General features: G+C 34.5%; 1 protein-coding gene across 1 annotated transcript; it reads right to left on the reverse strand.

Annotated features, from left to right (window-relative positions):
* Positions 1-42: 42 nt before the first annotated feature.
* On the reverse strand, positions 43-1,016 carry LOC119078775 (chymotrypsin-2-like). Its single transcript, XM_037186490.1, has 3 exons — positions 516-1,016; positions 219-455; positions 43-154 (listed from the first exon to the last, which is right to left on the reverse strand). Exons 1-3 carry the CDS (start codon positions 993-995, stop codon positions 50-52), a joined length of 822 nt encoding a protein of 273 aa, XP_037042385.1. The 5' UTR covers positions 996-1,016; the 3' UTR covers positions 43-49.
* Positions 1,017-13,634: the final 12,618 nt, after the last annotated feature.

Raw genomic sequence — 13,634 nt, forward strand, 5'->3', positions numbered from 1 at the left:
GGAAGCATTTAAATTGTTAAAATATTTGTGTGCAAATCCATACTCCTGTTCATTCCGAATCACCAGCGATCCATCGAAATTCTTCCATTGTTTTATGAATCCAGTCCAGATAGTAGCTCACTCGTGTGAAACCATCGGGATAGTTCATTGCACACTAAACAATAGGAAGGAATCGGTTTATCTAAACCACAAAATCAATGGAAGAAAAAATAAATTACCGGAATGCCGAATGAAATAACACCAGCCAATGACTTGTGACCGGCACGAGTTACTTCAACCAAAGGACCGCCTGAGTCAGCAGCGCATACGCCAACATTTTTTCTATTGGTTGTGCACACAATACTGTCACTAATGATGTTCTCAAACATCGTTCCTCGTAATCTTTGAATGCATTGCTCGTTGCTGATAGTCGTTGATTCGGTGAATTGAAGAATATTCGGCACATCACCATCGACCTGGAAAGTAAATATTAAAATCAATCTCGCTGATTGACCATTAAATATATCGAAACTCACCGATGTCATTCCCCAGCCACTCATTACCACTTTAGCCCCAATTACAATGTTATGTGTAGGCAAGGCGATTGGTTGAACAGTATCTGAGTACACAATTGTTTCGGCAGTGCGAAGCATCGCAATATCATTGGCTACTACCGTGATATCCCATTCGGGATGCTGTACAACTCTATCAACATTCATTGAATATCCGCCTTCCAGTGGGTATAAAGCTCCGACCACAGCAATGAGATTTGATGGCACAAGCATTTCGCCGTCGGTACAATGAGCCGCAGTTAAGATGAATCTTGAGTTCAATATCGATCCGCCGCAACGGTGAAAATTGTCCAGCAGTCGAATTGATGCTTGATAGGGAAACTGTCCTGCTACGGCATCTTCACCGCCAACGATTCGTAAATGGAATCGGTGGTACGATGGCAAAGAGTTGACTGTTGTGAACAGGATGCTAGCGGCTAATAAGATTAAACAGATCCGCTTCATCTTTATAAAATACCGAACTGGTTGAACTGAACCTGTTTGCGGTGTATATATACATGAACCTTATGCCTTATCTCCTTTTCATTTATTTGTTGTATTCCAACGTAATCTCTGCGACAGCCAATTAAACTCAAAATCTTATCAAAACAATATTAAAACAAATTAAATAAATTTACTCTTTGCAATAATCAGATGATGGCATGTGACTCCTCGTGACACCCAGAGCGTAAAAATGCTGAATCATGAGGTAGAATTCTCAGAGTGGGCTACGGCCTGTCACGTAACTCATGTATATTGCAACCAATATCCGAACTACTGCAGATAAATCTTATGACACAATAGTCCTAGGCCCATGATGGGGTTTGGGATGGGGTTTGGATGTATCTACAATGAAATAGAAGTTGAACTGTTTAAGTGTCCATATTTCATCGCATATGCATCTAAACCACATAAGACCCTATTTGGCCCAAAAACACATCAAATTACCTTTCAAATGATACCCCACACGACCATGTACGTTCTGTGTACCTCGAGAAATTTCTGTAAGAACAGTGTAAGTCTTCGGTTGAAAACTTCAACTGCACATATTTTAGTGTGGATGAATTTTAAAACCAATTAGTCCCTATTCGGCTCAAAATTACATGTGATTACCTTTATAATGGCACCCTACACGACCCTGTACTATACGGCTCGTGTAACTGAAGAAATTTTGGTAAGAAAAGTGTATGTTTTCGGTTTTTGATCACCTTTTACCAGCCACACAAGCTTCGAAGAATTAATTTTTTTGAAAGTTGTTTTAGCTTCTTGGGTCGAAGTGCTTTCTAGGTACATATAAAAAATTCCAATAGAAAATGTGTCGGTTTTCAGAACGCTGTTTTTCAAAAGAAACCCTCTGAAGGGTGAAAGTATATTTACTTACGAAATAACTGATAGGCATCCTGTACATGGACATCTATATTCAACTATATACAGCGATATTATATATATATACAACTATACTGAGCTATATTAGGCCATATTCGACTATAGTTTTATCTGTAAAGTGGTAACTTTTAGCTATTTTTGGCAACTAAGCATCATAATGTTCGAAAACTGCATCCCCACGAAAAGTATGAAATGACAACAAATATGGTGTCTTTTTTTGCTGGGATAGAGTTGTTGCTCCTGGGAGAGAAAACAAACGTTCTAAACGAAGCATTATAATTTGATCGATTCTATTCATTTAATTAATTTTTAAATAATGTTAGTTTTCAAAGAAATCATTTAGAAAACATTACAGTATAAAAACTTACGCATGCGCATCAGAGCTGTTTACTCGCGGTAGACCCGCGGGTAATCCGTTCAAATGCACATATCTAAGCTTTTATATTTCGAGCTGAAAAAAGGTGACAGAAAAATAAGCTAAATATACTGAAATCAAACAAATTAAAAACGTCACCTACTGTTGAGAGAAAATTTTACAAAAAAAAAATTTCCCATGACACAAGTGACAAAAAGAACGAGAGTCCAACGGAATAATCTGCCACTTCGCTACGCCATTTTTTTTTTTTGTAAAATTATCTATTAAATTTTTTTGTTCAATTTTTTGCGTATAGGCGTAGAATGCGTCACCCTAAGCGATATTAGTTATCTTGTAAGTACACACAATGACCTGCGTCACTTTCATCTTTTAGTGAACTCAAGTTCTAATACTCAACAATTTTCAAATATAACTTTCATCTATACTTGAAAAGAAAGCTTCCGAATATCGCATAAAATTTGTTTTTCCTTTGCATTGACATGGAAATGTTTATTGATTTATGAAAAAAAATATATATTCACCATACCATACAGGTTATATATATAACCTGTATGTAGAAGTTCTGTAACCGTTACTTACCCCTTCAGATTTATGACGTTGTTGTTTGGTACATCATGAGTTATCCTAACCATAAGTGGATCATTGAGTTTACAATTTACATAAGATATCGCAAAGGGATGGAATCGAAAAGCAGTTTACACGAAAGTGTAATAGTAAATACACGAAACTTTTCAACATAACCCTAATAAAGTTGGGTTGGGGTTGACGATTCATTGTGAAGTGTATATATGACATCGACTGTATTTTAAACAAATTTCTTCTCATATTTTTATAACCGCGAAATTGGAATGGGGGATAATTTTAACGTTTTCTCTGTCGATAGTGTCAGTAATACATTCAGTCCGATTATGTCTTTTTGAAGTTAATTGAGCATAACATCCTAGTTTTAATAAGAGAGAGCAACCCTGGAACGTTTATAAAAATAGCCATACATTTTCGATCTGAATGTTTTCCACACAAAAATGTCAAAAACAACGACATCACATTTATTAAAAATTCGTCTGTATTTCTGAATATATCATAAATTCGTTTACCGACCAATTTAAGCAGAAGAAAGAAAAATCAAAAGGAAATATTTAAATCATCTTTTATGGATGATTACAGCATACCTTTGATCTCTAAAAAAAGACTACGAGCGTATGGATGAAAGATCCTATTATTTTGACATGAGATTGATATTCACAACTTAGACGACGTATCCAATATTGCCTTTCTTCCATTTCCGATGTCGCAATTTGGAGAAAGAAATATATATAAAACAAATCACGGTATGTTTAAGTCGTTAACTGCAGACGTCTGACGATTGATTTATATCTACCGGAGAGGACAGGCACTTACATGTTATATTACTTTACATTGCTTTGGGTTAACATGGTTAATAATATTTATTTTTTAATTGAATGAATGCTGTGGTTGACATAAGACACATCAGTTCATCAAAAAAGTAATTTTACCAAGGAGACACACTCTTTCTGAGCGAGGAAGACATTGAACCAAAACCTTTAGAATCTGAAAACATTTTAAAATGAAACCTATAATTTCACCCGTCTGTCTTCAATTCATTTCTATTGATCAAAGAATTGTAGATTGTAACAATTTTTTCTCCGCTACTTTGTATGCAACGGTTTTACTAGAGTTCGCTGTGTAATTTTCAAACGAAATTATTTCGTCTGTGACGTTTGCTGGAAACTCTTTGAATTTTGATGTTACATTCCGATTAATTGTGTTCTTTGATATGATACGCTCGCTTTTCATTTATTATGGTTCTTGGTGTATAATACATTCCTCAAACCTTACACCCAACGTGATGATTTATACTGATGAAGATGAAAAATAAACGTCTGCGATTTGTTCAGACACGTCGACAAATGTTATAGTTGTGTGGAACACAAATTTCAATAAATCTAACAACTTGTTACAACATTCTAAAGCTTCGGCATGCCAGCACATTCCAATCATAAAGATACTCATTCGATAACAACTTCATGTCGATACGTTCATGAATTTTAATTTTCGTTTTTTTTATAATTTCAAGAAATATTTTCCACATCAAGATATATATTTATGGAAAACGTTGTCTGAATATAAAATTGTTGATTTTCCATTTTGAAAGATACGATGCTGAAGTACTGAATAATATGTATATATACATAGGGAATGTAAGTTTATCGTAATATATTTAAAGAAAATAACAGCCATATGACGTATCTTGTAAAGTTTATATAAATTGTCTTTTCAAGTTTATTATATTCTGTATTTTATTAGATTGCCATAATAAATTGACAGGAAAAATATCAACATTTCATTCAATTTGGTTGAAATGATCATCTGTCGCGTCTTTTGGTGGATATATTTGACAATATGGTTCATGATAGCTTGGAAAATGCATGCAAGAAAATTTGTTTACCAATTTTCAATTTACATTATCCTTGCTGTAAATGCGGTCAAGCGCTGAGATGAACTCAAAAATATGATGCACATCGATAAACGAAAATGAGACAAATTTATAAGCGTGCGACCATTCTATTTATTTATTTGTTTGTGTGTGTGTTTCTGAACTGAACTTGTTGTATTGGCTATATAGGTCTAGCCAATACAACAAGTTCAGTTCCGAAACATAATAACTACTTTCTGAGGAAGGTTAGATGCATAATTGATAACTTGCCTAAATGTAGGCTATATGTACACAATTATAGGCTGTGTACACAAATTTATTGAAGTTGGATTACGTCATACGACCCATTCATTGTGTACATTGTGGCAGTCACCAAACACACTGTAACATGTAACTACCCAATTATGCAGCTTGAGTTAGATATGAGTGGGCATACACAATAAAATGCCCAGCTCATGACAATGCCCAAGTTTTTAATTTTTTTTAATTTTTGTTTACAGTAAAGGGCAATTAAATTTCAGCTGAAATTTGCTGTAGCTGTTTTCACCTGATTGACTCATACACTTAACAAAATTAACGAATTATCACATTTTCGTTTTCGACAGATTTTAAAAAATAATTTAAATAAATTGGTCTTTTGGTTTTTATCCCAGTAAACCGGTCGTTATAAGTATACGTCAAAAATTTCGACTGGTAAAAAATTCAAAAACTGCATTCAATATAACAACTGTCAGAATCTGTGGAACTAGAAATATCAGATCCTACAACAAACAAAAATGTGATAATTCCCAATTCCCTTGACTGAAAGTCAAGGGTCTTATGCCAGAAAATACCCTAAAATGTTAGTAACCATACAGTGTATGAAAAATTATCAAAACTTTAATTGTTTGAAATAATTTTTTTTTGTCACGACGATAACTTGAGTAATTCTTAACCGATTTGGATGATTTTTTTTTAATCGACGAGGAATGAAATTCCTGAGGTTAAGTTCGAAGATGAGCCATGTCGGGATAAGGTTCTGGAAACTATTCCAGAAAAACATGATTTTATTGATAATTGTAATTGATAATACAGTGCTGATAATTGCTATTGTGATAATGATAATTTAATGATAATTTAATGTGTTGTGGTGATATTATATAAAATGTTATTAAAAACGTAGAAGAATGGGATTTCTGAGGTTAAGTTCGAGGATGGGCAATGTATAAGGTTCTGGAAACTATTTCAGAAAAATAAGTATCTGATAATAATTGGTAATAATAATATTGTTCCCTTGACTGAAGTCAAGGGTCTTACGCCAGAAAATACCCTAAAATGTTGGTAACAGTTTACAGTACAGTATATGAAAAATTATCAAAACCTTAATTGTTTGTAGCCATTTTTTTTTGTCATCACGATAACTTGAGTAATTCTTAACCGATTTTGATGATTTTTTTTTAGAAGGTGGGCTATGTCGGGATATAAGGTTCTGGAAACTATTCCAGAAAACAGGATTTTACTCTGTTGATACTTGATAATACATGATATTATACCGCTGATAATTGATTTTGTGATAATTTATGATAATTTAATGTGTTGTGGCGATATTGTATGAAATGTTATCAAAAACGTAATTGTTTGTAACCATTTTTTTGTCATGACGATAACTTGAGTAATAATTCTTACCCGATTTTAATAAAATTTCTTTTAATCGACGAGGAATGGAATTCCCGAGATTAAGGTCGGAAGCTATTCCATTTACTATGTTGATAATTGATAATTATTGGTAATTGATCATTGATGATTCCCTTCACTGAGAGAAGAAGATACGTCTGTTTTGAATGAAGTCGTTGTCGTTCCTGTTGTCAAAGTTCGGATTAACAGTTAATTGGAACAAACTTTTAGGACTGTCGTATGACTTTTAAGAAAACAAAATAATTTACCGCATTAACTTAAGTATGGTTGCCACTCAACAAAAAAGTACTCCTTGAGATAGCGAACTGTCAAGTAAACAAAGCAAAAATTCATTTTTTGTGGTAAATGGTAAATGGAGAAATAAAAATGGTTACTACAGTGGTATTATTGATATTTAGGTATTTATCTTCGTTCTGGTTACTTCATTTTCGCATTAATGCCACAGCGAAGAATTCGCCTAATTTAAAATACAATGCACTACGGCAATTATTTTTTATTTAATGCCACCACGAAAAAGGCTGTTGGCGCAACCTTCTAATAATACAACCTTGGAAACCACAGCGGATCATACTGATACAGACAGAGTGTGAGTTAAGTGGATTGAGTGGAATTCATTGAAAACGTCAAATTCCTAACAAAAAAGACATTTGAAATGTTGGCGACTGTACCTGAAATTACATATACAGTGAGCATATAGTATTACAAACAAGCAATTCTAACATTAGACAACTCCGACGAGTGTGAAGTTTTCGGCCCGAGCGAAGCGAGGGTCGTAATTCACACGAGTTACGGTATCATATTGCAATCTTAGACAGCTCGAACGAGTGAGAAGTTTGCGGCTAGGCCAAACCTAATATTAGACAACTCGTACGAGTGTGAAGTTTGCGGCCCGAGCGAAGCGAGGGTCGTAATTCACACGAGTTGCGGTATCGTATTGCAATATTAGACAGCTCGGACGAGCGATAAGTTTGCGGTTAGAGCGAGTCGAAGGCCGTAATTGACACGAGTTGCGGTATCTTACTGCATTAGTTAACAACTTGGGTCTTATTGGATTATTGCACAATTTAAACGAATACAAAGTGACAACATTTCATTTTTGTAGAAGTAAATGTATCAAATTGAGAATTGTGTTAGATTATTACATCCATACCGTGACAAAAAGGCTTGGACTTCAGGAATTGTCCATTCTCACCCAGATGAAAAAATCAGTTAAAATAAAATAAGATAATCAAACCTGAAAGAACCAGGTTAAGGCAACCCTGAGTTGATCACGAAGGCGGTGACACACAAAAACAAAATTCTTTCAGAACCTTGATTATAATATTCTGTAATATAAGGTAAAAGCAAAATGAAATGATCTAGTCTGATTTTTGACAATTGAAATTCATTTGACAAAAATGAGGCTCGATAATTTTGTTTTGCTCTCACTTTAATTGATTAATTATTTTGGAAAAATTATCAGTCAAGGGACCCGACCCGCCCGAAAGGTGGGACCTAGTTTTTCATAATTGCACAAACAAAACTGGCTAATGCATGTTTATACGGTTCAACCACTTGCGTGTACTTTTAAATCCGTCAACGCACTGTCTTGACAGTGCTTTGAATCCGTATAAACACTCATAGCCAGTTTTGTTTGGGTGAGTGCACCATCTGAAAATTTGATAGGTCTTTCCTGTAAGTAATACTAATTTTTCGTGATAACTAGAACGCCCACGAGCGTGGGTATAGTCCACTTTTACTTGCTACTCACTCACCTCTTGCTAGAGTGAAGTGTAGTCCGTTTGCACTGCGATATAACCGCTCAATGTAGAGGTTGAGGGCTAGTAAATAACTTCTAAGAGATCGTGCTATGTGAATAATGTGGTAACCTGTTTGGAGATTAAATTCTGAATAAGTTAACTACAGTAGAACCGATATGTGACTGCAACAGAAACGTAGTATGGTTCAAGGCGTTCAAGGCTGTATAATTGAATTTGTATGGCGTGGTGAATTTTTTGTATGAAACGTGGTGTGTAACCCGCGTATCTGCATCTGCGTGACCTACTTCCCCAAAGAATACAGCCTTGGTATGGTTGACTACAAATCACGCTAAATTCGATTTATTGTCTATGTCTCTGTAAGGCGTTTGAGCTAATTATACATGACATGAATCTCACCTGTTCAGAGATATGCTATGCTATAAACATGTTTAGCGACTCAGCGTGAGTTTGCTTAATTTATAACTCGACATGGAATTCTGTCACAGAGGTATTATTCACATTTCACTCAGAAATCCATGCAGAGCAAGAACATTCATTATTTTATTTTCATACGAAAAACACTTTTTTTTTCAATTTCAATGTGAATCTCTAAGGGGTATTGTTTTGCAGTTCCTATAATTATAGTTGCTGCAAATGCAAACAGACTAAGTGAAAACGGTATTTCTTTCACATTGAGGTACCAACTTGAAAACTGTTCGATGCGTGAATTTTAGATGGAATTTTTATCATTCAACACAATCCTTGTTTTATCTTTTGTTGAATTAAAAAAAAATGTCCAAAGAAAGTTGTTCGTTGCATAGTGACTCTGTGACTCAAATAGGTACGAGAAAAAAACATTTCCAAGCTATACACATTTGAGGACTATTCTGCTCTGAAAACGAAAAAAAAAATATCAATGAAAATTCTAGTGAAATAATAAAGGATTGGAAAGCGTTTATCCGACCATTTGTTACATGCTACGTTGTGCTTGTTCTTACTTTTTCATTAAAGAGAATTATTCCACACACGATTTTTTTAGTTTGTTTGTGCAAAGAGGTGTGGTAAAGCGATAACGTACGGTTTTTCTATCAACGAACACCAAAAGCAAACGTTTCAGTTTTTTAATCGAACGAATGTGCAGTTTTTTTCTTTTCTTTTGAAGTCACTATGATGTATAACCTTATTCACACAGTAATATGATGGCTCTTTTTTTTACATTTTTTTGCAACATAGAGTGCATTAACGTCAGAGATACATAGGCGTATATTAGTGCTATTACCTATTGATTTTATTCAAACACGTGATGTAAAGTTAGCTTTACTTCATCACGTAGCTAAAACGTTACCTCAAGTTTTTGAATAAAATACCTTACTCGGCAATGCGGTAAATGATGTAAATGGTACTTCTTGTGTGTTTACTGACTTTGGCTACGCCTCGATCGGCAAATTTCACGCAAGAAGTACCATTTCCATTATTTGCCACATTGGTAAGTAATGTACTATTAAACGCAGCGAGTAACAAGGGAAAAAAGATGAAAAGTACAGATTTGGTGTGTGTTGATCCGAGACGAAGCTGAAGTCAATAAACACACGAAAACCAGACTTTTCATTTTTATCCTGAGTTATGTAGTGGATTCTACATGCTCAGGGCGTCGAAAGAACTAGCCGATCTCAGCTCGATATACAGACCTCTCATTTATCAAATCAAATCAATATATTTCGAATAAATGACGTAATTTTGTTAAGTCTTATCACACCTTCATTACCGTGTACTAAATTTAGTTAGGGTCACAGTTTTTTGGAAACATGTTTCAACAAAGAGTGTTAGTCTGTCTGAAAGCCTTTTACATGTAATTCAGTTTATTTATGCCATCAAAAGTTTTTTATGAGCATATCAAAACCAGAGACATCAATGTGTAGAGAGTGAGTGATCGATGAGACTGTTACAGCCTTTTTATGTAACTTATCAATGTAAAACCGAATCAACAGCTAGTAACAGTATGTCAATATGCGTGTTGACGCTGCTGATAATAAAATACTGTGAATTCTCCATATTATATTATAACAACGTTCTCATGTCGACAACTTTCGTGGAAATAACAAAACAAAGTAGAATTGAGTCACTATTTCGTGTAACATAGTATCGAAATGACAGCAGCCACTGCACCGGCCCAGCAATTAGATTACGACTTTGTAGAAGAAATAATTCGCTAAATTATTCCGCTTTTAATTCCATTTAATTTTAACCAACAATGCAATTTCGTCCTCGCAACGTTTTCCAATAAATATACTCCATACCTACCACAATGTAAAATAAGTTGCATTGCAGCGCATTATGTACATATAAATCGCAACCACAGCGGGAATGTTTAATGTGATAAAATGGTTTCTACATAATTTCATAACTAAATATTTTTCAAGAGAATGTGCAAGTTCCGCAAGAAATAATAATTGGAACATTTGCAGATTCTTTTAAAATCAAAGTAATTTGAAATTGAGAAATAAATTGAGTTCCTTTTATAGAGAAGACAATTAATAATGATGAAAGCGGATGATAATTGTTTTCCAAATGAGAAAAACATTTTTAATGGACAATGTTTGGGTAGAAATTAAAGATAAAAATGCGGTCCTTTTTGCGATTAGTTCCCTTATTTTTAAAAACATCGACTTTTAATTTGACTAATGCAATGCGGTCATTACATAGCATGTCAAAAAAATTAATTAAAATTTAAATGAATATCTTGAGAAGAGGGATGCTTAAATGAAGTAATAGATCCAATAGTGAAACTGCTGATATAGTTGCCGCCTGTGAAATGGTTAAAACGATTACTGCTCAGCTATTGAAATATCGGTGCCGAGGAATTTAGCGCCGCGCGAGATTCCTACACTAGAGGAAGGAATATAAGGAAAAAGTGGAAATAAATGCGAACTCGATTCTCAGTATTTTTCGACCAGCAGAATATTGGAATTGGGTGCGAACTTGATTTTGGGCACTTTTCGAGTAACAAATTGGAAATAGGTGCGAACTAGATTTTTGGTGTTTCAACCGTGAAATGTAAGGAGAAGGAGTTTTGTTCGTTCCTCGTGAATTCGCCCTTTTACGAAATGTAAGGAGAAAGAGTTGTGTTCGAGTTCCTAGAGGATTCATACTTTTACGAAATGTAGCGTAACGTTTTGTTCGTTCCTATGGAGTTCATTCTCTTATGAAATATAGCCTAAGGGCCTTTTTGCCTTTTTTCTCAAGGTTTATCAAAAAAAAATGATCAAAATCAAGTTCGCACCCAATACCAATAAGTTGGTCGAAAAATTCTGAAAATCAAGTTCCACTTTTTTTTTAAATTGAGAAAATTCAAAATGTAAAACCGAAAATGTATGGCGCGCGAGATTCCACTTCTAGTAAAGGAAACTCGCACGGCGCGAAATTCCCTTTATTACTGTATAAACGTAGAAATTTCACACCGTATTGGCGTTGAACGTTTTTGTTTTATTTTATTGACCAACCATCAACCCTATCAATTGAATTTTTTTGTTTTCATAAACGTGATTATTGGAACTGAAAAAAAGCATAATTAATGCGAAACTCCATAATTAATAGATAAATAATCCATCAAGCAACATTTCACGATTTTCGTTGTGCATACAAATGAATAAAAATGCTGCTAGCTCGTTTGTAATTTCAAGTCAATTAAAAATATTTATAATTATGCTAAGGGATCGTTCATGAAACATGAAAAATGAGACAAGAAAAATAGTTAGTTGATGACAAAGTACACTAAATTAAAGTTACAGTCTCTAGGAGTAATTATTAAGCCAATTTAGTAACTTCCTATTTACATATCTACGAGAAAAGATCCAAAAATGCCAATCGGTACCGAAAACTCGGTAATTAAGGGTGCGCACTGCGCACTAATAGTTCGAAATTATTTTTTCATGCTTCGGGGCCGAAAATGAGGGTAATTTTTCGAATTTTCTCGGGTTTCCGGTCCTCTGCACGAAAACTCACATGTGCACCTGTTTAGGACGGTTGATTTAAGGCACTTTCGCTTGTAGACCTCACTTCGTTCGGCCTACAATCCACGAAATTGCCTAAAATCAATCGTCCAAAACAGGTACACAAATGACTATTTTATTAGCAGTTTCTTTATCAGGGGTCAATTAAACCCTGGGTACAGTAAAACCAATGAAATCGACTTTTTTCAAAAGGCGCCCAGAAAAATATTTTAAATTCATTTCAAAACGATCTACTTGTGTGGGGATCTAGTGATTTCATGCAAAAGTAGCGATGGCTCATGACCTTTCAAAAAAAAATTGTTCAGACGCACCGTGGAACCATTATTTCGTTCGTCTTAAATGAACGATATCTGATGATAATAATCCATAATTAATTAAACATAAATGAACGAGGTATTTTAAAAAAAGTTTTTGAAATTGATATTGTTTGTGGGTTTATTACAAATTGTTACAGTGTACATTAATATCAATAAATCGTGCCAAAAGGGATATGCATTTGATAGACAATCCCATTGTTAGCCTTTTTAAATTTATTTTTATAATTAATCTTGAATCGATTCACATGTAGTATAGGCGAAACGCTCTATATGATGCATAAACTCAGTTAGTTACCGTAGCTTCACACAGCCACGTACGTATCGAATTTCTTTTGTTCTATTTCAAATATGACAATTAGAAGAAAAGAGATTTGATACGTACGTCCCTATATGTAAGGCCAGTTTGTTATCAAACAAATGTTGGTATAACGATTTACAAACTTTTTTCGTCAAACAATTAGAAAACGAAGTGACTATTTACAGGCGCCTGCGAATAGTCTTTACATTCTAGAAAATGCTATTCGTAGGCGCCGGCGAATAGTCAAATTAGTATTGAAAATGCTATTCGCAGGCGCCGGCGAATAGTCAAATTAGTATTGAAAATACTATTCGCAGGCGCTGGCGAATAGTCAAAGTATTATTGAAAATGCTATTCGCAGGCGCCAGCGAATAGTCAAAGTATTATTGAAAATGCTATTCGCAGGCACCATCACATCGTAGTTCATAGAAACAATTGCTGTGAGATTGGTTATGAGCGCAAATGATAGGGGGTGGTGAACTGATGTCATTATAGAACCAATCAGCCGACGCGGACCACCTTCACTAGCAAGCTATGACAAACTATTTAAAAAAATATTTTTCGTAGAAATGCCCATTGACCATTTTTCGAACGACCGTACGTCCTAAGTGCTTATCTATAACATTTAATTATAATAAATTAATTATCTCGTATGATGGTTTCCTATTACACGTAGGCAACTTTCACTGATCTAAAACAAATATTTTTAATATAAATGTACATATATCCTGATGTAATTAGAATTTTCTTCCTGTAGTACCAAAACAGAAAAGCAGAAATAAGACGTAGGATTGGTCTTGCATGGGCAGCGTTCGGAAAACTCAGACTAATTTTCAAAAGCAAAATGAA

This window comes from Bradysia coprophila, chromosome III, assembly GCF_014529535.1.
Source record: "Bradysia coprophila strain Holo2 chromosome III, BU_Bcop_v1, whole genome shotgun sequence".
Lineage (NCBI taxonomy): Eukaryota > Metazoa > Arthropoda > Insecta > Diptera > Sciaridae > Bradysia > Bradysia coprophila.